Below are 21,732 nucleotides of genomic sequence, written 5' to 3' on the forward strand. Positions count from 1 at the left end.
GCCACTAGTTTAGTGCCTCCCGTGTGCCAGGCCTGAGGTGGGTGGTAGAAGACCCCTGCCCTTATGGGGCTCCCGTCAGCGGGCAGAGAGCGAAACCAGTCAACAGAAACGTAGTGCGAAGTGTAGTAAGTGCTTTGGGGGAAGCCAGAGGCTGGGGTGAGAGGGTGTCTGATTCTCCCTGAGGAAGCCGTGCTCCCGGGCATGAGTGCTCGTGTCGGAACTACACTCAGGATCGTACCACGTGCTCGGGTGCTGTGAGAGGTACTCACAGGGACAAGACACCCACCTGCTGCCCCGGGAAGGAGGCTCTGGCCACGAGGGGACGGGAGTGCATTGCTGCAGGAGGAGGCAGGAAGCCGGGGTCTAGCACCTCAGGTCCCAGGTGGCCTGGGGCAGGTAGAAGGAGGGAGGGGGCGGAGTTCACATTTGAGAAATCATAGTGAGAGAACCTCAAAGACCAGACCCAGCAGGCACCGTTACAACAGGGGGCGTCGGGGCACAGGGCCCCCGGCAGTGCAGCGGCAGAAATGTGGGAACCCAGGCAGGTGGGGGCGGGCGGGGGGGGGCGTGAGGTCGAAAGGAAACCCTCAGGCTCCTGCAGAAGCATCATGGCTCGGGGCTGAGAGTGGCCCAGGCCCCTCCCATGGTGCCCAAGGCCTCCTCAGGGTCCATGTCTCCTGGCACCCCGTGCATTGCCTCCTGTCCTCTCCCCTTAGATGTCCTTGCCGTCCTGTTGACCGATGTGCTGTTGCTGCTACAAGAAAAGGATCAGAAGTACGTCTTTGCTTCTGTGGTATGTGTCCCTCTCTTCACACGAAGGGCTGCTGGCTGCGCAGGAGGCGCTGGGTGGAGGGGTGGCCGGGCTGCAGCCACAACTAGACGAGAACAGCACAGAGCGAGGTGGCTGGACAAGCCCATCCATAAGTCACGTGTTGTCCCCGGTCCTCCCACGGCCAGAAGGTTCCAGAAGGCAGGAGTAGAAGTTCCCCAGAACAGGGGTCCTGTCTAGTTGGTCTGACGAGGCTGCAAGGGCTCGCGCAGACATCCTCTGTCTGCATTCTGTGTCTTTCTGTCAAAGCGCCCAGGTCCTCACCGGCCCCAGCCTTGCCAGGAAAGCCCCTCTGCCCTTCCCAGGGACTTTCCGGCTGGACGCGGAGAACACGCTCAGGCAGCCACCACCCTGTGCTTGACCGTGTTGATCCCACAGCAGGCTGGCCCCAGGAGACCCTTGCTGTGGGAGCCACGCCTGCCACGGGCTCTGCGCAGCCGGTGGGCTCAGCCGGTGGGCTGGGGGTCGGGCTGGGATGCCAGTCACCCTCCCCACCCACAGCCCCCGGGACTTGCTTCCTCCTCCGCTCACCTGCAGGGCCCCGCGTCCTCAGGGTCTAACAGCACAGACCTCCCTGCGGGGGAGGCGTGATCCCCCGCCAGGCCTCCAGGTTCACCTGACGAGGAGGGTAGCACTGACTCAACTATGAAGTCACGTACCTTTCCCAGATTTGAAAGCCTCCCAGGTTTCCCAGCACGCGGACGGGCCAGGCTGCTCGGTGGAACCTCGTCTGCCCTTGGCTCCAGCACGCCTGTGTGCTGTCAGTGCCCTCGCTTGAGGGTGATGCGATGCTGCAGTCTGCTTGGTGTCTGCTCCCTGTGTCCCCGCATGGTTGTCCCTCTGCGCGCGTCTGTCTCTTCTTATAGGGACACCAGTCAGATTGGGTCAGGCCCACCTTAATGACCTCATTTTAACTTAATCACCCACGCGAAGGCCCATCTCCAAATGCAGTCACGTTCTGAGTGCAGGGGGTGATGGCTTCAACGTATGAATTTGAGGGAACACCATTCAGCCCAAAACAACCAGCTGAAAATGTGTATTTTACTATCTTCTTACGGGACTGCTCACTGGGAGTACTGGTTGGCCCTGTGTGTTTAGGGCCAGGGCAGGAGGAAGATTTATTGTCATAGTTACTATCTGCTCTTGTTTTTCTGTTTGTGTTGTTGTTGTTGTTTAGTTTTGTGCTGTGTGCATGTGTTATCCTAATAAAAGAGGCCAATATGCAAATTGTCCCCTCAACTGGGAGTTCTACCAGTTCAACCAGAGGGTGGGGCCCGCCGACCACCACCCACAGCCCCGCCGGACCCCACCTGCGCACACATTCATGTACTGGGCCTCTAGCTGATTATAAAACACATTTGTTTAAGCACATTAAACAGATGCATTAAAGGATACACGAATGTCATAGCAATAGTGTCTTTTTCCCCCAGATGGTAAAATATTTCTACTTTGGATTGCTTGGAAATAAGTGGGGCGCCCTGCAGTAGGTAAAAGGTGACCCTCCCACCTTGTTCCACCCACATAGGACTCGAAGCGCCCCGTCATCTCATTACAAAAGCTCATTGTGAGGGAAGTAGCCAACGAGGAAAAAGCCATGTTTCTGATCAGTGCCTCCCTGAAAGGGCCTGAGATGTACGAGATCTACACCAGTTCCAAGGAGGAGAGAAACGCCTGGATGGCCCACATCCGAAGGGCCGTTGAGAGGTGAGCAGGGCCGGTGTGTTCCACGTGGGCCATTTTGCCCTTGGCTGTGACCTTGACCTGCCCTAGAGAGCACCAGAAACCACAGGCGGACAGAGACCTTTGCTTCCCCTCTCCGCTCTCCACCTTGTGCTTTTTCCTCCCCTTCATTCAAAGATGCCACCATTCCGACCCCTCTAAAGAGGCCCCAGTGTGTCTCGCCAGGGGACGTGGAGCCCGGCAGCTCTGACTTCCGTTCTGGTGGGACACAAGCCTGACACACAAGCTGTCCCCATCCTACCACCACCCACCTCCCCGCCCCCGCCCCTGTCTGGAGCCAGACCTCTTGGAGCAGATCATGGCATTCTGTCCTTCCTCCCCGGGCCAGGGAACCTCGGACCCCAGCCCTGCGGTTCTCTGTGATGCCTGGCTCCTGGTCCACCCAGCAGATAGGAAAAGGGGGCCCAGCCCCCACACCTAGGCAGCCTGCCGCTTCCTCTCTCAGTGCCTGGAAACCTCCCAAAGCCTTAGCCTGTTGGGAGCTCGCTCCGTCCTCGCCTCAGCCCTGCTAGCCTTGCAGCCTCCGTGCGGGGCAGGGCCCTAGGAAGAGCTGTCCCCAGTCTCTTCCTCCCGCTGTGGCCGGCATTTAAAACGTGGCTGGTCCTGGCCCAGTAGTTCAGTTGGTTAGAGCATCGTCCTGATCCACTAAGGTTTCGGGTTTGAACCCCGGTCAAGACACATACAAAAATTAACCAATGAATGCATAAGTAAGTGGGACAGCAAATTAATGTGTGTCTTTCTCTCTCAAAATCAATCAAATTTTAAAAATTTAAAAAGCAGTGGCATGGCTTTCAAGGCATTTTAAATAAACAAATAAATAATAAAACCTGTGGCTGGTGATATCCCAGCACTGAGATTAGGTTCATGCTAATGGCTGTCTTGCTCTTCCCTGTCCTTGTTCTGCAACATTGACCAGCTAACCCGACCACAAAATGAGATCCTCTTATCAGCTGGTTCTGAGATAAACTTCTCAGGCCCGTTCCGAGGCCAGTCCGCCCGTGAGCATTCTCAGCCGTCTGTCCCCCTCCCCGCAGCTGTCCTGACGAGGAGGAAGGGCCCTTCAGCGAGGCTGAGGAGGAGAGGAAGGTGGTGGAGGCCCGCGCCCTGAGGCTGAGGGACTTCCAAGGTAAGAGGGAGGGAGTCTGGGCGCCCATTCCCACAGATGTGCCCCCTACATGGTGGTGACATGGCCCTGCAGAGCACTCCTTAGGCAGCAGGCCTGGGCCCACCAGTGGCATTTCTGTTCTGTCCCATTGGGATTGGCCATGACGAGAATCACTGCGCAAGTGACCGGTTCTGCTGTGGCCGCCTCGGGTCCAGCCCTGTGGGCTGTTGCAGCAGCTTTGTCAGGAGGTGCAGAGTGGTCTCCGGGGTGTGGGGAAGGGAGGAGGGGCACAGCGTCCCAGAGCCCCTTCCGGACACGACTGCTTTGCCACACAGGGCCCCCTCCCACCGTCCGCATTCAGGGGAGTTCACGGTGAGTGTCCCAAGTCACGTACGAAGGAGCACACGGCCCTGTACTAGCGCAGGACCCACAGCCTCCTTCCACAGCCTGGCCCGGGGACCTTGGCTTTCTCCTCCCTCTTTTAATTTTTTAAACTACTTTATTGAGATAGAATTCTCACACCATATAATTCACCCATTTAAAATGTCCCATGCAATGGCTTTTAGCACATCACAGCCATCACCACAATTTATTTTATTTTATTATTTTTTTTTTTAAATATATATTGATTTCAGAGAGGAAGGGAAAGGGAAAGAGAGCTAGAAACATCAGTGATGAGAGAGAATCATTAATTGGCTGCCTCCTGCACATCCCCCTCAGGGGATCAAGCCTGGGCACATGCCCTTCACTGGAATCGAACCTGGGACCCTGCAGTCCGCAGGCCAACGTTGTACCCACTGAGCCAAACCAGCCAGGGCACCACAATTAATTTTAGACCATTTTTATCACCCCAAAAGAAACCCTGTCCCTGGTAGCAGTCACTCTCTGCTCTTCCTCCCCCAGCTCGATAACTTCTAGTCCAGCGGTTCTCAACTTGAGGGTTGCGACCCCTTTGGGGGTTGAACGACCCTTTCACAGGGGTCGCCTAAGACCATTGGAAAACACATATATAATTACATATTGTTTTGTGATTAATTACTATGCTATACTTATGTTCAATTTGTAACAATGAAAATACATCCTGCATATCAGATATTTACATTACAATTCATAACAGTAGCAAAATTATAGTTATGAAGTAGCAAAAAAATAATTTTATGGTTGGGGGTCACCACAACATGAGGAACTGTATTAAAGGGTCACGGCATTAGGAAGGTTGAGAACTACTGTTCTAGTCACTTATCTCTGAATGTGGCTATTCCAGGGACCTTGTATAAATGGAGTTATAAGCATTTCTCCTTTTACATCTTGCTTATTTCACTTAGCATATTTTCAAGGTCCATCACTTTGCAGCAGGTGTCAGAATTTCCTTCCTTGTTATGTCTGAGGAATATTCCATTATGTGAGTGTAACGCATTGTGCTTGTTTACTCTCCTCCCAGTTTCAACAAATTCCTGTGAGATTTCAGCAAGGTCATTGCCAAGAGCAGTGCCTAGTACTCTGGTCTCAATCAACTTCCCTCTTCCCTCTTCCCGCTCACTAAGGGCATTATTTTAAATAAAGTAACATTTACGCAATAGGTACATAAAATTGGGTAGTATATATTTTATTTCTCTTTGTGAGGAAGTGCACATTTAAATATATTAATTAAAATGTCCAAAAGAAAGGGGAGGAAATCCCATTGGAGGGTATAATCCTAGCAAAGTATTCATTTCATCTCATTCTAACTCACAATTTTCTCGGATAGCAATGAAATATATGTCCTGCATGGAGACTGGAGTCACACAGTGATGTCTCTTCACCACTCATTCCCAAGATTCTTAGCGAATTAGGACTATATATTTTTATCAAGATATTCTTTCCCATTTTGAATCAAAAGCTGAACTCACCCTTAACTTTGAGACACTCGCATCAAAACCAGAAGTCAGCCCTGGCTGGGTGGCTCAGTTGATTGGAGCATTGTCCCCTACACCAAAAGATTGCAGGTTCGATTCCCAGTTAGGGCACACACTTAGGTTGTGGGTTTGATCTTTGGTCAGGGTGCGTATGTAAGGCCGATTAATATTTTTCCCTCTCTCCCTTGCGCTCTCTCTAAAATCAATTAAAAAACATATCCTCCCTCACAGTGCAGGTGAGGATTTAAAAAACTGGAGCCATCCACTCTCCATTATCATCTTCACCTTGGCAGTCCCAGCCAGGGAATGTTGGGAGAGACAGAAGTAAGGCATGATTGGAAGGGTGGCAACAGAATTATGGTTTTGTGTGTGTGTGTGTGTGTGTGTGTGTGTGTGTTTTGTTTGTTTATTTGTTTTTTAAGAAAATGGGTGAATATATTTAATTTATAGCAGTGAGCAAGTTCCTTGTATGAATGACAAAAAAACCCAGAATCAGAAGGAAATGATTCATCAAAGCATGTGTAAAAATGGTATTAAAATATGCAGAATGATGTTTTTGCATGTGACATGATTATTTTGCTACAAAATACAATAGCATCAACTGGAAAATGATTGGAACTGATGAGAGAGTGAGGGATTTATAAGTCTGAATTTGATGTAGATGTACTAACAATCACCAGTGAGGAAGTCTGATCCAATAAGTCACCGAGATGGCAGCCGTACAAGCATAAAACAGGAAGACTTGTAGGAAGGAGTTTGACCTAAATGCCTGAAGGAGGACGTTCAAGATTAGAAAACTAAATCTTACAAGGCTCTCAGTTTGTCCCAAAATTGGCTTGTTAATGGTCTCACCGTACCCCACCGTTTGCTATTTATGATTGTGGGAAGCGATCAGAGGCAGGGCCAGTCCCTCACTGCCTCACAAAGGTTGGATGGAGGGAGCAGTGGACCTTGGGGTGAGGTGGATCAGCAGGGGTCCCCGGAGGCCAGCCCCACTCTGTGAGGCCCCCCCAGTGCCGACTCCTGGGGAACAATCCTAGAGAGCCTGACGGCCACCTCCGTGGCTTCGCAGAACGACTGAGCCTGAAAGACCAGCAGATCGCACAGAGCCTGCGAGAGAAGCAGCAGATCTTCCTGGAGATGGCCGAGATGAGTGGCCTGGACGACTCGGCTCAGCCGCGCCTCCTCTTCCGAGGAGGGGACCTCTCAGAGAACCTGCAGGGCGAGTGGATCCTCAAGTCAGCCATGACCGAGAGTAAGTAGCCTTGCCCCAAGGTCCTCATGGGACAGCGCCTCCCTATCCAGCACCATTCTGCCTGGTAGTTCCTTGGCCCGGTGTGGCCAACTCGCCACCCGCTCCGGGGCACACTTCTATCTGGCTGGGCAGCTGGGCACCCTCCCCAGCACCTGTTAGAGCCAGAGGGTTGTTAGACGAGACCCAGTGCAAGCCCCTGGTTGTGGACTTAGACCACTTTCTCGCACATTTGACACTCCCGGTGCCTGCCACATGCAAGGCACTGTTCTGGGCCCCAGGGATCTGAAGTCGACAGAGACGAGTCCCCACATTCAAGAGGTGACTCTCCTTTCTGAGTAGTGTGTCATGGTGATATATTCAGAAATACGCACACGTACACATTGATGGTCCTTTCCGAGGGCTCCTGGACCCAGCAGCCCTCCTAGGAGCTGGCCCAGGGTCTGGTGGGAAGATGCACCAGCAGCCAGGGGAGGGCGCTGGCCGGTGGGTGGCCTGCCCCTGTGCGCGTCCTGCCAGGCCTGCTTCGCGGAGCAGTCGGGGTCCGTGCCAGAGCCCAGGCAGCTTCCATGCAGCTCCTGAGCCCCCACGTCAGGCCCGCAGCCGTGCTCATTCACCCTCTTTCAGCAGCAAACAAGGCAGACACATCCCCTCCCCTCACAGTGCAGGTAACAGTAGACGGGCTCCCATGGACTCTGCCCCCATTCGGTCTGGCTTCCGCAGCCGTAGCAGTGTTCCTCCCATTTCTTCAGTGGCTGTTGTTCTTGGCCCCTGAGGCCTCTTGTGTCCTGGGCCTCGGCCAACCGCCTCACCTGGGCAAAGCCTGTTTGTCCTAGAGCACTTTGTGTGACCAGCCGTGTCCCCAAGTCCTCCCTCCATGACCCCTAACATTCTGGATGATTGTCACCACACAAGCAGTGGCCACACAGTTCCTTACTGGACCCAGCATACCCTCAGGCCCAGGGTCCAGGATGCCCTTACCACATGCTGCCCCACGGGGCTGGTCTCTCCTTTAGCCACAGAGAGGCCTGACCTGGGCAGAGCGCCTGTGCAGGGAGTGCACAGGGTCAGTGGGGCTGGTCCCCACCGCGCTCTGCCCTGGCCCTGCACCACACCTGACACGCACAGTGTGACTGCACAGAGTGACTGCATCCCGCCTGTCTCCTTCCACAGTCGAGGACATCCAGAGCCTCATCTGCAGGCGGCTGGGCGGCACCAGTGGCCAGGCAGAGGGGGGTGCCCCTGCGGGCCTACACCAGAGGGCAGAGGCCTTTGGAGGCTCCGACAGCACCAGTGACCCTGGCAAGAGTGAGTGGTACCTCCTCCCCAAGGGCTGGGCCCTGGGACCCTCGGGAAGGAAGGCCAGTAGCGGCAGCAGGTTCGGGCTTCTCAGATGTTCCCTTTGCTCACGTCCTTGGCAAAGCCGGCATGTGCTGTTTGGCGTCTCTGCTGCTACTTCCTGTCGGCGTTCGTAAACCCTCTATGGTCAGGGTCAGGGGCCGTCTGAGTGTTGGTCATGTCTGACAGCAGCTGGGCCTGCTCCTGTCGATCTGTGCGCCACAGATGCCGCGGTTCGGCACAGGCCTAAGGCAGCAGCCCAGCCACCATTTCCTGCCTGGGTTCGGGCGGGGGGAGAGGAGGGTCTAGACCCTGCGGAACCCCAAGCATCCTCACGGGCCTGGCCTGGGCTTTTAGGTGACAGTTGTAGGAAGAAGGTATGCAGCAGTGACCTCAGCCCAGGAGACTGGCAAGACCCTGTGAGCAGTGCAGATGCGAAGCTCGGCGACACCCCAGGCGCCTCTGAGGAAGCACCGTGGGTGGTACGTTGCTCCCTCGGGCCAGTCCTGAGCTCAGGACAGCGCCGGCCCAGTTCTTGTCACTGCTCAGCCTCTCCTCACGGCCAGCGGCATGTACTGTTCGCTTCATGGGGAATAGCCTGTCTCAGGCAGCACACCAGCTAGTGAGCCTCATGTATCCTCCTGCAGGCCGGCATGTGGGAGACTGGGGGGGGGGCGGGCTCAGGGCAGCAGCCGCGGGCTCAGGGCAGCAGCCGTGGCCTCCCCACAGGTGAGGAGCACCATGCGGGGCCATGAGCGGTCAGTGTCCTCACAGCCACGGGTGCCAATCATGCTGGCTGCTCCCTCCCCTTCGACTCAGAACACCCACCCTTGCCAAGCGTCGGGTGAGAGCAGGGCCGGGCGGCGTGCTGAGTCCGAGGCCAGTGCCATGGCCAGGCCCCTGCCAGCTGCCTCCCGCCTCCGGAGCCACCCTGCGCCCTCACTGTCCAGGCAGTGAGGAAGGCCTGCCCGTGCTGGGGCAGTCTCGTCAGCACGGAGTCTGGCTTGCTTCCTTAGCAGCTGTGTGCTCCGACATTGTTTCCACAGGTGGAGGCCCCAGGCACTGAGTCTGGCCCCCGTCTGCCCACTGTCCTGGAGTTGGAGGTAGGCTCAGGCTCGCCCATCTCCCGGGGACTGGCACGCACACCGGGAGGGCTTCGGGCGGAAAGCCAGCACTCTGTCTCTCCACAGCTGGTCCAGCGAATCCAGACACTGTCCCAGCTGCTCCTGAGCCTCCAGGTACAGGCGTGGTGGGCAGGGACAGGCTGCACTGCCCTTTTCCTGCTTGCGGCGGGGATCTGGGAGAGGGCAGGGCCAGCACCTCATGAGTCCACTTCCCCAGGCGGTCATCACCCAGCAGGACAGCTACGTGGAGATGCAGAGGGCCTCCATCCAGGAGCGCGAGAAGCAGTTCCGGCTGCAGTCGACACGCGGGAACCTGCTGCTGGAGCAGGAGCGGCAGCGCAACTTCGAGAAGCAGCGGGAGGAGCTGGCGGGCGTGCAGAAGCTGCAGAGCCAGCTGCGGCTGGAGCAGCAGCGCTGGGAGCGCCAGCGGGAGCAGCAGCGGCAGGAGCTGGACCTGGCCTCGGCCCACCTGCAGCAGCGCCAGAGCGAGGCAGCGCGGCGGCAGGAGCAGCTGGCCCAGGAGCGCGCCGAGCTGGAGCAGCAGCGCCGGGCCTATCAGCACGACCTGGAGCGGCTTCGGGAGGCCCAGCGCCTCGTGCAGCGCGAGCGGGAGCGGCTAGAGCTGCTGCAGAGGCTCAAGAAGCAGAACACAGCGCCCGGGGCGCTGCCACCTGAGCTGCCCACAGAGGTGAGCAAGGGAGCGGGCAGCCGCCGGTGTGGGTGCATGGCGGCAGCGCATGCGTGAGTGTCACCATGCAAGTGCCCGTGTTGGGGCTGCGAGCTCTGTGTGTGTGTGTGTGTGTGTGTGTGTGTGTGTGTGTAGGGGACAGGCAGCGAATGGCAGCTCCATCGGCCCAGCTAAGAGGCTGCAAGCTGTGGGCCCAGGTTCCGGGCGGGTGGACAAGGCTCTCCCCAAAGCCCTGGGAGTGGGCGGTGCTGAGGAGAGCACCTCCCCTCTGTCCCAGGAAGGGCTTCCCTGAGGAGCGTCTCTGGGGTGTGTCTCTGTCCCTCTTCCAGGCCCAGCCCCCAAGCCACTCCCCCAGCTTCAACGGGGAGGGGCTGGAAGGCCCTGAGCGCCAGGAGGTGGCTCGCCGGGACAGCACCCCAGCCGAGAGCCGGCCAGCCAGGAGCGACGTGCCTATCCAGCTGCTCAGCACCACCAACCAGATCCAGAGGCAGGCGGCCGTGCAGCAGCAGATCCCCACCAAGCTGGCGGCCTTCACCAAGGGCGGCAAGGACAAGGGCGGCAAGAGCAGGGGCTCCCAGCGCAGCGAGAGTTCAGGTGAGCTCTGTGCTGAGGGAGGGTGTGGCGGGTGGGGCCCAGCTCCCTCTATGGAGTAGGTGGTCTAGGTGATCTCTGGGAGACGGTGGCCTCCAGTGCCGGCCCAGCCCCTCCCGGACTAGGAGATCCAGTCGGGGCAATTAGTGACACCAAAGCCCCTCCTTGTGGACGAACCACAGGACCGGCCGTCCTCCGGGAGATGCAGCTGGCCATGCGCTGAGGCCCCTCCCCCACCCTGGGGAGGTTTATCCTCTGGAAGCCACATGGGCCTGGCAGACCCCAGGTCCATTCCACCTCAGTCCTCAAACTGGACCAGGAAGGGCGTGTCTTGGCAATTCAGAAAGAAGGGCCTGGCAGGCCTTGTGGGTGGCACCAGAGGCCAGCAGTCAGAGCACCCTAGTCACTCAGGGACACTGGTGACGATGCCAGGGGTCTCTGACACAGCTTCGGGGCTCCCTCAGGTGCTGTGAGGGTACAGGTGTGGTCAGGGAGCCCTCCTGGGACCTACAGAGCAGGGCCTGTGTCCCAGGACTGGGTCCAGAGGTTGGCTTATTCTAGGGGCTTCCTGGGGTCGGCTGGGGGCTGTTCTCCCCATTTTGTGTCACTGCATTTGGGGCTTACTGTCTGAGCGGGGTCCCCCTGGAACAGTGTCCTGGGAAGTGCTCAAGAGCAGGGGTGGGGGCTGCCACGTGCGGGAGCCAGGCTGAGCACCCAGGCTGCACCCTCTTCCCTCTGTCAGCTTCGTTCGACCTGAAGCAGCAGCAGCAGCTTTTCAGCAAACTCACGGGCAAGGAGGAGTACGCCTCTCGGAGCCACAGCTCACTGAGTCCCGTCCGGCGCAGCAGCCACCGCTCCGCATCCCCCCAAGGTGAGCCCAGCCACCCAGGCACAGGGCCTCCGCAATGCCTGGTGGCTGCCGACACCGCCATCCTCTGTCTTCCAGACCTCTCCTGCCAGGCGCCCAGCCCAGCCGTGGAGGACACGTCCCCCGAGTGTCCCCCCTTCCTGCCCGTGCCGCGGCCCCTTACCCCACTCGACAAGGAAGAAGTGAGCAAAGAAGACGTCATCTTCTTCTAGGGCCAGCGGCTTGAGGTGCCGTGCTCTCTGGGACTCGCCGGCTGCCCTCCCCCTGCCCAGCACACCACCGTGGATGCCCACCTGGCCAGGCTTTGGCCGGGGCCGGGGCCGCCTGTCGTCTCCAGGCTCTTGCTGTAGGATTGATCAGCAGCGGTGCCTTTTTTTATACGAAAAGGAACATTTTTAATTGAAGGTTGAACCTAAGCTAACTGAGGAGCTATTTTAATGGCAGCCCCCGCTTGGGTAGGGAGAGGCCCACTCCAAGCAGTTTTCCCAGGTAGTGACAGACTGGGGGTCCCACACGGAGCCTGACGACGGGCCAGACCTCGGTATGAGGAGGAGGAGACACTGGAGCTGGACTGGTCATTAGGGCAGCAGAAGGGCCAGGGTAGTGTCAGCTGTCTCCCTTGGCAGAATCAAAGCCGAGATGTACATGGGTTCATGGTGAGCCGCAAGGCGAGGGCGTACACAGCCCCAGGGACAGAGGGCCCCAGGGCAGAGTGGCTAGAAAGGATGGCCAGTTGTACTCGAGTGAGTTCTTTAGGGCAGAACTCATCTCGAAGGGGTCTGACTGGAACCTGCGTTAATTTAGTGGGTTTTTTAAAACCTGCTCTAGTCAATCTTCGTGCTTTCCCAGGCACCTCACCGAGTCTGCGTGGCTCTCCAGGTGCTCGGCCTGGGGAAGCCAACTCAAGAGCTTTAGCCAGGCCAGCACGCCCCAAAGCCCCAGCCCCCAGCAGGGGCCCTCAGTCCCCATGAGATGAGCTGGTGTTCCCAGGGCCTCCAAGAGGAAGTCCCAGGGCTGGTGTCCGGTGCTGATGGGCTGATGCAGGTACAACACAGAGCAGAGCGGTGGCACTGCCAATGAAGGTGACACACTGGGAGCACATGTGGCCTGGAGACCTCAGTGGGCAGGTGGCCACCTCACAGGCCCACACATCCAGTGAGCCGCTGTAGCGGACTGTCCCCTTATCCCTGGAAGAGGACAAGGGCCACCAGTCCACTCGCAAGGCTGTGGGTGTTGGGGTGGTGTCACATGTCAGGGTGGTGACTGAGCCAGAGCCACGTCCCACCTCTGGCCAAACACAAGCTCGGGTGCTGGTGCAGGAAGGGGACATGACATACTTTTCTGCATCCCAGGCTCCCTCCACCGGCCCAGAGCCCAGACCTCCCGAAGCATTGGCAGGATGGGTCCTGGGCTGCCTAGGAGTTGGGGCACCACAGGGTCAAGGTGACACAGCCAGTGAGTGACGAGCTGACAGCAGCCGTTCAGAACCACTCCGGCCCCGGCCCCCGCTGGCCCTGACCCTCAACTCTGCCTACGGGACCAGCAGCATCAGCAAGGACCAAAGAGACGTGTCCTCCATCCCCTGGACACGAGAGCCTGTCTGTGCTGGATCTGTAATCAGTGTTTTGTGTTTTTGTACTGAGACGAATCAGAGCACTTTAGAGAATTCTCCTTTACTTCCTGTCCTTTTGTGACGAGTGCTTTCCTGGGCCTCAGGCACACAGGTCTTCGGAAGAGATGTCCCAGGCTTCTCGGCATGTGGTGGGGTCTCCACTCAGGCCGTGCAGCGGGCAGGTCTTCGGCACATGCTCTGGCCAGTAGCCTGCGGTGACTCCTGGGTAGGGCCCGGTTTTATTTGTAAAGTTGGCGGCTGAGCAGTGTTACTCCTGTGGGATCTGGGTACATCTTTGGTAACTTTGACATGATCTCGGTCCACCCAGTGATGCTATGATCGCAGCATGTCCTCATGCGGGATGTTTCAGAACTGCCTTAGAGCTCAAGCCCGATTCTAGCAATAAAGGTGTCTGAAGACGAGCTGGCGGAGCAGCTGTCCTTCACTGCGGCAGGGTCGTCTCTTGGTGGGGCTCCCCCAGGCTCACCTCGCCAGCGGGGCCGCACGCCAGGTGCTGCAGGAAAACTGGAGGGAGGTCTGACCAGACCCAGGGTCTTGCAGGAGTCTGAGGACCAGAGTCTGATGTCCCACCTCCCAGTGGGCCCACAACACCCTAGGAGCCCCCTCGGCTGCTGTCCCCACTCCTGCCCTGTAGCTGGGGCGGGGAGTGCAGGGAGGCAGCCTCAAGACTAGCCTGACCAGCTGCCTGTACCCCACGCCTGTGGCGAGCGGAGCCTGCTCTGTTCCTCTCAGAAGTCCCCGCACGATCCTTTTTGGACAGTCAGAGGTAGAGGCAGAAGACCCAGAATGAACCCCCCAATGCAGGTCAGCTTTTGGGGAATGCCGCCACGCCCTCCCACCCTGGCTAGCCTGGCCCTGTGGCCCTAGGGTGACGGCCCCCTGCTCCCTGAGCCGTTTGCCACAGACGTGCTCCCAGGACCAGTGACGCCTTACCCCCCACCAGGGACCTAGCAGTGGGCAGGGGTGTGGCCACATGCAGGCAGGGTCATCTCAGCTGCCCAGCAGTGTGCCTGAGCCTGGCCAGCGGTGGCGCCCAGGCTGACCAGCAGCCAGAGCCCCGGGGCCTGATGTGGCACAGCCAGGTGTCCACGTGGCTCGGCCACTCGTGCAGCGCCTAATGTACTCCCTGAGTCTCCAGACGGGCAGGCGGTGCTGCTCTGACCCCACCTAGTCTTGCTGGTTCCTCGGGCGCCGGAACATGCCAGCTGCTCGGCTTTGCAATAGGGAGGGGGAGATGAGCCAGTGTAGGGTGGGCACCTTCTGCACCCATGTTACCCCGAGCAGCCCTCCATCCCTGCTGTTCCCAGCCACTTATCTTCCCAGAAAAGAGCCATCTGGCTGAAATCATGAGGCTTCAGACTGCAAGCACAGGTCTTGGTGAGTCTTCCAGGCACTTTGGGGACGTAAGGCAGAGCCTGATTCCCTTTTTCCCACGGGGACTAAGGTGGAGGGTCCCGGGACACATGGAGATCGCCCAGCAGGCGCAGGCTGGGCATCATCGACCAATGCCACATGCACGCACTTCCGGCCGCAGATGTCAGACTGAAAACAAACACACCGGTCCCGCCAACGCCTCCCTGAGGCGGAGGCAGCGCCACGGCATCTTCAGACACGGGCCGGCCCGCGAGGACCCTACGAGGTGCCGGACTGGCCTGAAGGGATGAGCCCTGGTCCGAGCGGTGGCTGAGTGTCAGCTGCTTCGACCACAAGCACCTCCCAGGGATCAGGAGGAAGGATGTGATGTGGGCACGGCCTGGCAGGAGACAGCGTGGGTGGCAGCCAGCACAGCCTGCTGCCCCAGCAGCCTTCACCGGATAGGACCACCGGCCAAAGGGGTTCCAGAAAGGGTCATGGGAGGTGTGGCCTCCCACTGCAGCTCTGTCCCCTGAGAAGCCACCCAGGCACATGGGCCGTCACGTCCAGAGGTGGCACCGCACGCCCTCCCTAAACTAAGGTGCAGGGAGAGGGCGTGCAATGAGTGGGCCTGCGATGGGAGGGGCAAGGAGCTGGCGAGTTTAGGAAAAAGGACACACCCTGGGCCTCGCACCAGCACCACAGTTTTAATTGATTCTCATGTCAGCTTTCTGAAGGCCCGTTTGGCATGTACCATCCTGGCCTGCCTATCTGGGTACAGGATGCCAGGGACGGGAGTGAGGCTCTGTTTAGGCCGCTGTGGCCTTTTCGTCTACATGGGAGTCCCGGGTCCTCTGCTCTGCCCCTGAGAGACACCACCTCCAAGTGGGCGGGGCGAGGGGGAGCCCTGGGTGGAAGGGCCCAGACCCCCAGTGCCCAGGGACCTCAGCCCACCACATCCTGCCTCACTGAGCTCGTGCCCCAGGTCACGCCCTGTGTTCTCTGGGTGGCAGCTCCCGCATCTGGCCTTGGTTTGCTCAGAGACCCAGCCGCCTGCCCGGTGGTTCCTGTCCGTGGAAGGCCCTCAGCAGGTTCCAGCGGTGTCCGTGCACCTCCGGCCAGTCAGGAGGCGGCCTTGTCCGCCCAGCCGCTGGCCCGGGCTGCCTGGAACACGCTGAGGAGGGAGGAGATGGTGCCCAGGAGGCCCACCAGCCACGGGGGGAAGCGGCCGGCCCACAGGAAACCCGGGGGCAGCCAGTGCACGGCGTTGGCCAGGTCGGCCAGGTTGCTCAGGAGAGTCATGAGCTCCGACTGGATCCGGGCCTCCACGGCCCCCCGCGTGCTCCGGGGCCGCTGGCTGTGGGGTCAAAGAGGAGTCGTCAGGGCAGGCCCAGGGGTGCCCGTGCTGGCCCGACGGGCAGGGAGGGGAGTGACCACAGACCCTGTTTGTGAGCAAGGAGGAGTCCTGCCACCCCCAGAGGGAGCCCACGTGACCAGGGCACAGACCTGTGTGGAAAGTCTCAAATCCACATCTCAGTCCTGACCCCGGGAACCAGTCAGGGATGGGGCAGGACTGGCCCCGGGCAGGTCCCAGGCCTGAGCCAGGCACAGCGGTTCCCAGGAGAAAGGGACACTGCCCTGGTCCTCCGGTCCTGCTCTGCGGGTGCAGCGTGAGGACTCAGCCCGAGTCCTGGCTGCTGTGTCCTGCCTGTGGGCCTCGAGCAAGCCCCACTGTCCCCACAAGTGAGGGTGCTACTGTCACCTGGAGGCTGTGGTGAGCCCGGTGACCCAGGCACCGCCCCTCCCCCCCCCCCCGGGCCTTGTGCAGGGACAGGGCTGATAATGCTGGCAACTCAGAGCACCCCCGGGGGCTGGGGAAACTCCTGGGACCTGTGAGAGGGAAGTTGGCCGTTCTCCCCAGGAAATACCTGGTGACGGCCGCTGCAGGGCTCCTCAGCTGCTGTCTCAGCTTCAGGACCACCCACAGGGACCTGCAACACCAGAGAGGATGAGGGGCCCTGCCGGAGGGCAAGAGCAGCAGGGTGCGTGCCAGGGTTCGATCCCCAGTGCGGGCCCTGGGGAGGCTCTGCCACCTGCTGCTCGGCCACAGGTTACCCTAACGGGTGCTGAGCTCTGCCGTAAATGGCTCCAACCAGCCTGTGGGAGGTGGTCCTGACAACTTTCTGGGCTCTGAGGGCCGGCATCTGCAGGCTGAGGAAGCAGCCGGCCGCAGGCAGCCCTGGTGCCCCCCCAGGGCTCTCAGGCCTGCAGAGCGCCCGCCCGACTGCCCACCTGGCCCTGCACCCTGGGCTGCGGGCGGCCGGGTAAGTGCAGGTGGCTGAGTCCTGCCCGTGGGAGGGCTGACCCAGCCAGACTTCACGATTGGGAGGTCCAGGTCCTGGTCACATCTCCCAGCCCCTGTGTGCCCATCCAGAGAGTATGAGACGCAGGGCCACACCTGCAGTGAGGTAAGTGGGGAACTAAGGCAAAACCAAGTTCTCGGTGCTGGGTCCCTAGACCAGTGGAATCAGAACCTCTGGCCCCAGGCATCTCTCCAACCTTCCAGGTGACTCTGCAGCATCCTGGGGTCTTAAGGACACCTGGTCATGACGAGCACACACGCTCCTCCACTGCACACCCTTGCTAACACCAAATACGGAACAATCCTGGGAAAACAACATGCTCCAAACACGAGTGGCATCAGGCAGAGCACAGGATTGTCAGGACTGGGAAACCGCTCTGTGTGATGCTGTGATGGTGGATGTCGGGTTACATCTCACCAGACCCAGGGACCGTGCAGCAGAGTGACCCTAGTGTAGACCACGGCTGGGTGAGGATGACATGTCGGTGCAGGCTCATCGACTGCAACGGATGTCCCTCTCTCACGCCATGTTGGCTGGGAGGCTGTGTGGGGCAGGTGGGACATGGGAACTCTACTTTCAGCTCAATTTTGCTGTGAACCTAAAACTGCTCTAAAATATAGTCTATTTTTTAAAATGAATGGAATAGAGGCCGCCCCTAAAACAGGAATGGTGGATCTCAGCGCAGAGGTCGCCAGGCCCCTGGGATCTGCAGCCTCGGGAGTATCCAGAGCCCAGGCCCCTGTCGGGGCCCCACGCCCACGGGAAGGTCACAGACACAGTGACCATGAACATGAGGAGAGCTCATGATCAAGACCAAGCCCCGTCCGTGTAACGAGGAGATCAGAGCAAGGAAAATGTGTCCGCAGAGTGTGAGGTCAAAGGATAGAAGAGTCATCAGAGTCTAAACAGCGGGATCTCGGGGTCCCCTCTGGCCTGTGGGTGATTGGAATCTTCCACTTTGGGTTCGTTTGTTTTCCAGACTGTCTGGGATGAACGTGTAACTAGAGCATCTGTAACGGGGAGAACAGGGCTATTGGATGGCAGGCCTAGCCCAGGGCGAGGGACACGCCCGCCTCCCCCAGGCCAAGGTCAGGGGTCGGCTGCCTCCCTTCAGGGACCCAAGAGACTGTTGCTGCATGAAATTCTGCCACGGGAGGCCCTTCACGCCCTGTGTTTTCTGGGCCAAGGGACTGAACAAACCCGCTCAGCAATGTGCAGAGAAGAAAACGTTTGGGAGGAAACCGTTATTTTAAAGTTCTAGGAACCTTACGGCTTTCGGAAGCACAGCCAGCAGGAAACTCCTGGCTGTTTCACCTGGGGCTGTTTGCCGATGGCGACGGGAGCAGGACCCAGGGGCCCGGTGAAGGCAGCCACGCTGGCCACTCCTCTCCAGGCCACAGTTATTCTTCCTGAGCCCAGTGGGCACAATCATGGCCCCCAAGGATGCCCACGTCCTAATCCCCAGGATCCATGAGTGTGTTCCCTTATGTGGCAGATGGGACTGAGTGAAGGGTCTTGAGTTGGGAGATTATCCAGGTGGGCCCAATGCCGACACCAGGGACCTCAGAGGAGGGAGGCGCAGCAGCAGAAGCAGAGGCTGGGGTGATGTGCTTCAAAGACGGAAGGCCCAGAGCTAAGGAATGCAGGAAGGAATTCTAGAAACTGGAAAAGGCGGGAACATTCTCCCAGAGCCTCCAGAGGGCCACAGCCCTGCCCACAGCCTGAGGTTAGCCCAGTGAGACCATGTTGGGCTTCTGGCCTCCAGAACCCTAAGACAGGCTCCCGCCTGTCTGCCAACCGCACCAGCGATGAGCGCTCCCTCCCTCCAGCCCGAGGGAGCAGCAGCAGCGGCAACGCCTACCTGACAATCCCCAGCAGCAGCGAGAGCCCCCAGAGGGCCGTGCTCAGCACCCACCACCGGGCGGCGTCCACGTGGAGGATCTTGGCATCAGCAGCCCAGGCGATGTGCTCGCAGGGGTAGTACAGCTGGTCGGCCAGGTTGCCCAGGACAGACACACAGCGGACCAAGATGTCCTCCTCCTGCAGGACCAGGAGAGGGAGCTGGGCCTGGGCCCGACCTACCCACTGCCCATATTAGGGGCCCGGGCCAGGCCATGAAAAGCCATGACTCGGGACCCCCTGCCTCGCAGCCTTCCTGCCCTGCCACAGGCTCCCTGCACAGGACCCTGGGAGGGAAGCAGGCAGGCACTCCTCAGAGAAGCTGGTGGGGCAGAGCTGGGGGGGGGGGGGGGGTGGTAACTCCAGGCTGCAGGATGGGTCCCTCTCCCAAACCAGAGGGGTAGTCACCATCCTGGCAAACAGGCAAACTGAGGTGCTCAGGGTGAGCTGCCACCTGCCCCAACTCATAGGGACGCGCCTCAGGCCATGGACCTGCAGGACTCTGCTGCACAGTTGCCTTTAGACAAGTCCCTGCGGGCTGCACCCCTTACCTCTGCCCCCAGGCCATACTGCTTCGTGTACACAAACATGGCCACGTCATCGAAGAGGCGAAGGATGGTCCTACAGCCGCTGAGCTGGGAGGACACTGCCAGCAGGCGCGCCCCCACGTCTGCCCTGGCCGGGCCTTGTTCCACCAAGACCCCGCCGACCAGCTGGGAGCAGTACGCCAGGGTCCGGAGCTGGGGAAGCAGACACTGTCAGCAGGCTCTGCTCCTGGGCGGAGCGGGGCACCTGGCGGGGGCCTGCAGGTGAGCAGGCAGGAGAGTCTCAGCGGTTCTCAACCTGTGGGTCGCGACCCCTCTGGCAGTCGAACGACCCTTTCACAGGGGTCGCCTAAGACCATCCTGCATATCAGATATTTACATTACGATTCATAACAGTAGCAACATTACAGTTATGAAGTAGCAACGAAAATAATTTTATGGTTGGGTCACAACATGAGGAACTGTATTTAAAGGGCCAGAAGGTTGAGAACCACTGGTAACTCAACAAGGTTTCAATAAAAGCTGAAAGTTCAAAAAGAAACGTGCAGGACGAATGGAAAAACAGGACATCGTTGTCCAGAGGCACTGCGCGGACTCTAACAAGGGGCTGGCTCATGGCAGGAGGCCACGGCCTCCGGAGACAGATGTGATGGGGACAAGAAAAGGGAACCCCACTTCCCACCTCCGGGCCTCCCTTCCCCGCTGGCAACGGACGAGGCAGACACGTGGATCTGCATCCACCCGGGACGAACCGGGCTGGGCTGGGAGATGGGGACGGGAGGCTGCCTCGGCCCGCGGACAAAGGGTGATCTGCATTAATTATTCCGCAAGAAGGAACCCGCTCGGTGCTGTGGGGCGTGGAGAACCGGGTCAGCCTCGCCACCTTCCATCTCGATTCCACCCGCTTCTCCCTGTCTTACACCGCCTCGCTGAGCAGCAGGGGTGGGGCGTGAACTGCCTGCCCCGCCCGGGGCGCCCTCTGCTGGCCCGTGAGGCCGTGTGGCCCTGGAAGGGTGATGGGGGCTTGGAGGGAGTCAGGCAGTCCCAACCAGAGAGGCTGCGCCCATCGCCAACATCCAGACCCCGAATCCCCGAGATTTCCCCGGACAACCGGGCAGCTGGCGGCCGCGCCAGACCCGGGACGTCCGCGGGCTCTGGTGGCAGGTGCCGCCCCGCGGCTGAGCCGGTGGAAGCGCACGCCCCGGGCGTCCTGAGACGGCCCGGCCCGCCCCCTACTTGGCGGTCCGGTCGGGTCCGCCCAGCCCGGCGCTAGGTCGGCGGGCACTGCCCCGAAGGGCTGCTGGGGCCGGGGCCGCCCGGAGGTCGCCGCTCGGCCGGGCTGAGCCCCGCGGGGCAGGGCCCGCTGCACGGGGATCCCGCCCGCGGCCTCCGCTTCCCGGGTCTGCGGTTGGGCCCGATCCCGGGGCCTCGGCTGCGCTCCGTCCCAGCCTCACCAGGCGGTCGCGGCCGCGGTACGACTCCAGCGCCGACGCCAGGCCGCTCAGCGCCGCCATGGCAACCCGCCGTCACCTCGCAGGGGGCCCTCCCCCGCTGCCCGGGACCTTCTGCGCAGGCGCGGCCGCAGCCCTTTGTCCCGGAACCGGCCCTTTCTTTCCTTCTTGTTAATCCTCACCTTTCACCTACTTTTTAGAGAGCGTGGAAGGGAGGGACAGACAGACAGAGAAACACAGACGGAAGACGTGGATTGGTTGCCTCCAGGGGCGGGGGTGAACCTGCAGCCCAGGTAGTGCCCTTGACCAGGAATCAAACCCGCACTCTAACCACTGAACACACCGACCAGCGCCCTTTGACTAACCGAGTTTGCTGCGGGCTGTGCGCCCTCTGCCCTCTGCCTCTGCCCTCTGCCCGCGGGCGCGCACGTGACGCCCCACGCGGCTCCCCTTCCCTGGCCCAGCGCGGTGTAACCAGCCTCCTCTGCCCACGGGGAACAATTATTTCAAGCAAAATCCCCAAACCTGTTCGCTCGGATCCAAGGCGCTTTTTTGTTGCTGTTTCACCCTTTCTGCATTTCCTGCTTACGTTAGTACGCGCAGGTTCGTGCCAGAGAGCAGACAAGAATCTGCTAACCCGAGTGACTGGCGGCCTGGAAGAGGAGATTAAACTTCCACTTTTGTGCCACTTTGTAGCTTTGGAATTTTGTGCAATATGCATGCACTGTCTCATCAGCAAGTCAGATACTTTTTTTTTTCAAAAAGTTAACACAGCCTGTTTACTTTTTTTGTAATAAAAGTCTCCATTTTAAAAAGTACAGTTCAAGGGCGGTTAGCACATTCATGTGCTGTATAAACAGCACTCCTTTCTAATACGAAACGTTCTCCTCCCCCTGAAAGGACGCGTGTCACTCCGGCAGCCACTCACTCCCCTCCCCACCTGGGCCCACCATCTGTTTTCTGTCTCTGGATTCGCCTGTTCTGGGCATCTCATATAAATGGAGTCACAGTATGAGACCATTTGAGTCCGGCTTCCTTCACTGAGCAGAGTATTGTTG

The 21,732-nt window shown here is 59.3% G+C and overlaps 2 protein-coding genes across 6 annotated transcripts in view; one reads left to right on the forward strand and one right to left on the reverse strand.

Moving 5' to 3' along the window:
* The window catches only part of ARHGEF18 (Rho/Rac guanine nucleotide exchange factor 18), a 104,695-nt gene extending 91,231 nt beyond the window's left edge, over positions 1-13,464 (forward strand). For all 3 annotated transcript variants that reach the window (XM_036312369.1, XM_036312370.1, XM_036312371.1), the window contains 12 exons: positions 717-793; positions 2,355-2,533; positions 3,604-3,695; positions 6,642-6,824; positions 7,995-8,129; positions 8,517-8,641; positions 9,206-9,262; positions 9,350-9,397; positions 9,501-9,971; positions 10,301-10,565; positions 11,305-11,433; positions 11,509-13,464. In XM_036312369.1, coding sequence (XP_036168262.1) covers positions 717-793; positions 2,355-2,533; positions 3,604-3,695; positions 6,642-6,824; positions 7,995-8,129; positions 8,517-8,641; positions 9,206-9,262; positions 9,350-9,397; positions 9,501-9,971; positions 10,301-10,565; positions 11,305-11,433; positions 11,509-11,642 — 1,895 coding nt within the window. In that variant the 3' untranslated portion in view covers positions 11,643-13,464. The remainder of the gene's footprint in view (positions 1-716; positions 794-2,354; positions 2,534-3,603; positions 3,696-6,641; positions 6,825-7,994; positions 8,130-8,516; positions 8,642-9,205; positions 9,263-9,349; positions 9,398-9,500; positions 9,972-10,300; positions 10,566-11,304; positions 11,434-11,508) is intronic.
* A 1,637-nt stretch (positions 13,465-15,101) lies between these two features.
* PEX11G (peroxisomal biogenesis factor 11 gamma) lies at positions 15,102-20,840 on the reverse strand. Of its 3 annotated transcripts, none has more exons than XM_036312372.1 (5): positions 20,678-20,837; positions 19,230-19,418; positions 18,641-18,819; positions 16,345-16,407; positions 15,102-15,773 (listed from the first exon to the last, which is right to left on the reverse strand). In XM_036312372.1, the coding sequence occupies exons 1-5, from the start codon at positions 20,735-20,737 to the stop codon at positions 15,539-15,541; spliced, it is 726 nt and encodes a 241-aa protein (XP_036168265.1). In that variant the 5' UTR covers positions 20,738-20,837; the 3' UTR covers positions 15,102-15,538. The 3 variants fall into 3 exon arrangements, with proteins under 3 accessions (XP_036168265.1, XP_036168267.1, XP_036168266.1); XM_036312374.1 differs by having other exon boundaries at positions 19,230-19,481; positions 20,678-20,792; XM_036312373.1 differs by lacking the exon at positions 16,345-16,407 and having other exon boundaries at positions 20,678-20,840.
* Between the last annotated feature and the right edge of the window lie 892 nt (positions 20,841-21,732).

Source organism: Myotis myotis, unplaced genomic scaffold, assembly GCF_014108235.1.
Source record: "Myotis myotis isolate mMyoMyo1 unplaced genomic scaffold, mMyoMyo1.p scaffold_m19_p_6, whole genome shotgun sequence".
In the NCBI taxonomy this organism is placed as follows: domain Eukaryota; kingdom Metazoa; phylum Chordata; class Mammalia; order Chiroptera; family Vespertilionidae; genus Myotis; species Myotis myotis.

Bases quoted from the DNA above. Each gene is read 5' to 3' on its own strand.
- PEX11G (XM_036312372.1), bottom strand. From the start codon at position 20,737: ATGGCGGCGCTGAGCGGCCTGGCGTCGGCGCTGGAGTCGTACCGCGGC. The intron at 19,419-20,677 runs GTGAGGCTGGGA...CTGCTTCCCCAG, and splicing joins ACCGCGGCCGCGACCGCCTG to CTCCGGACCCTGGCGTACTG. The intron at 18,820-19,229 runs GTAAGGGGTGCA...CTGGTCCTGCAG, and splicing joins AGTATGGCCTGGGGGCAGAG to GAGGAGGACATCTTGGTCCG.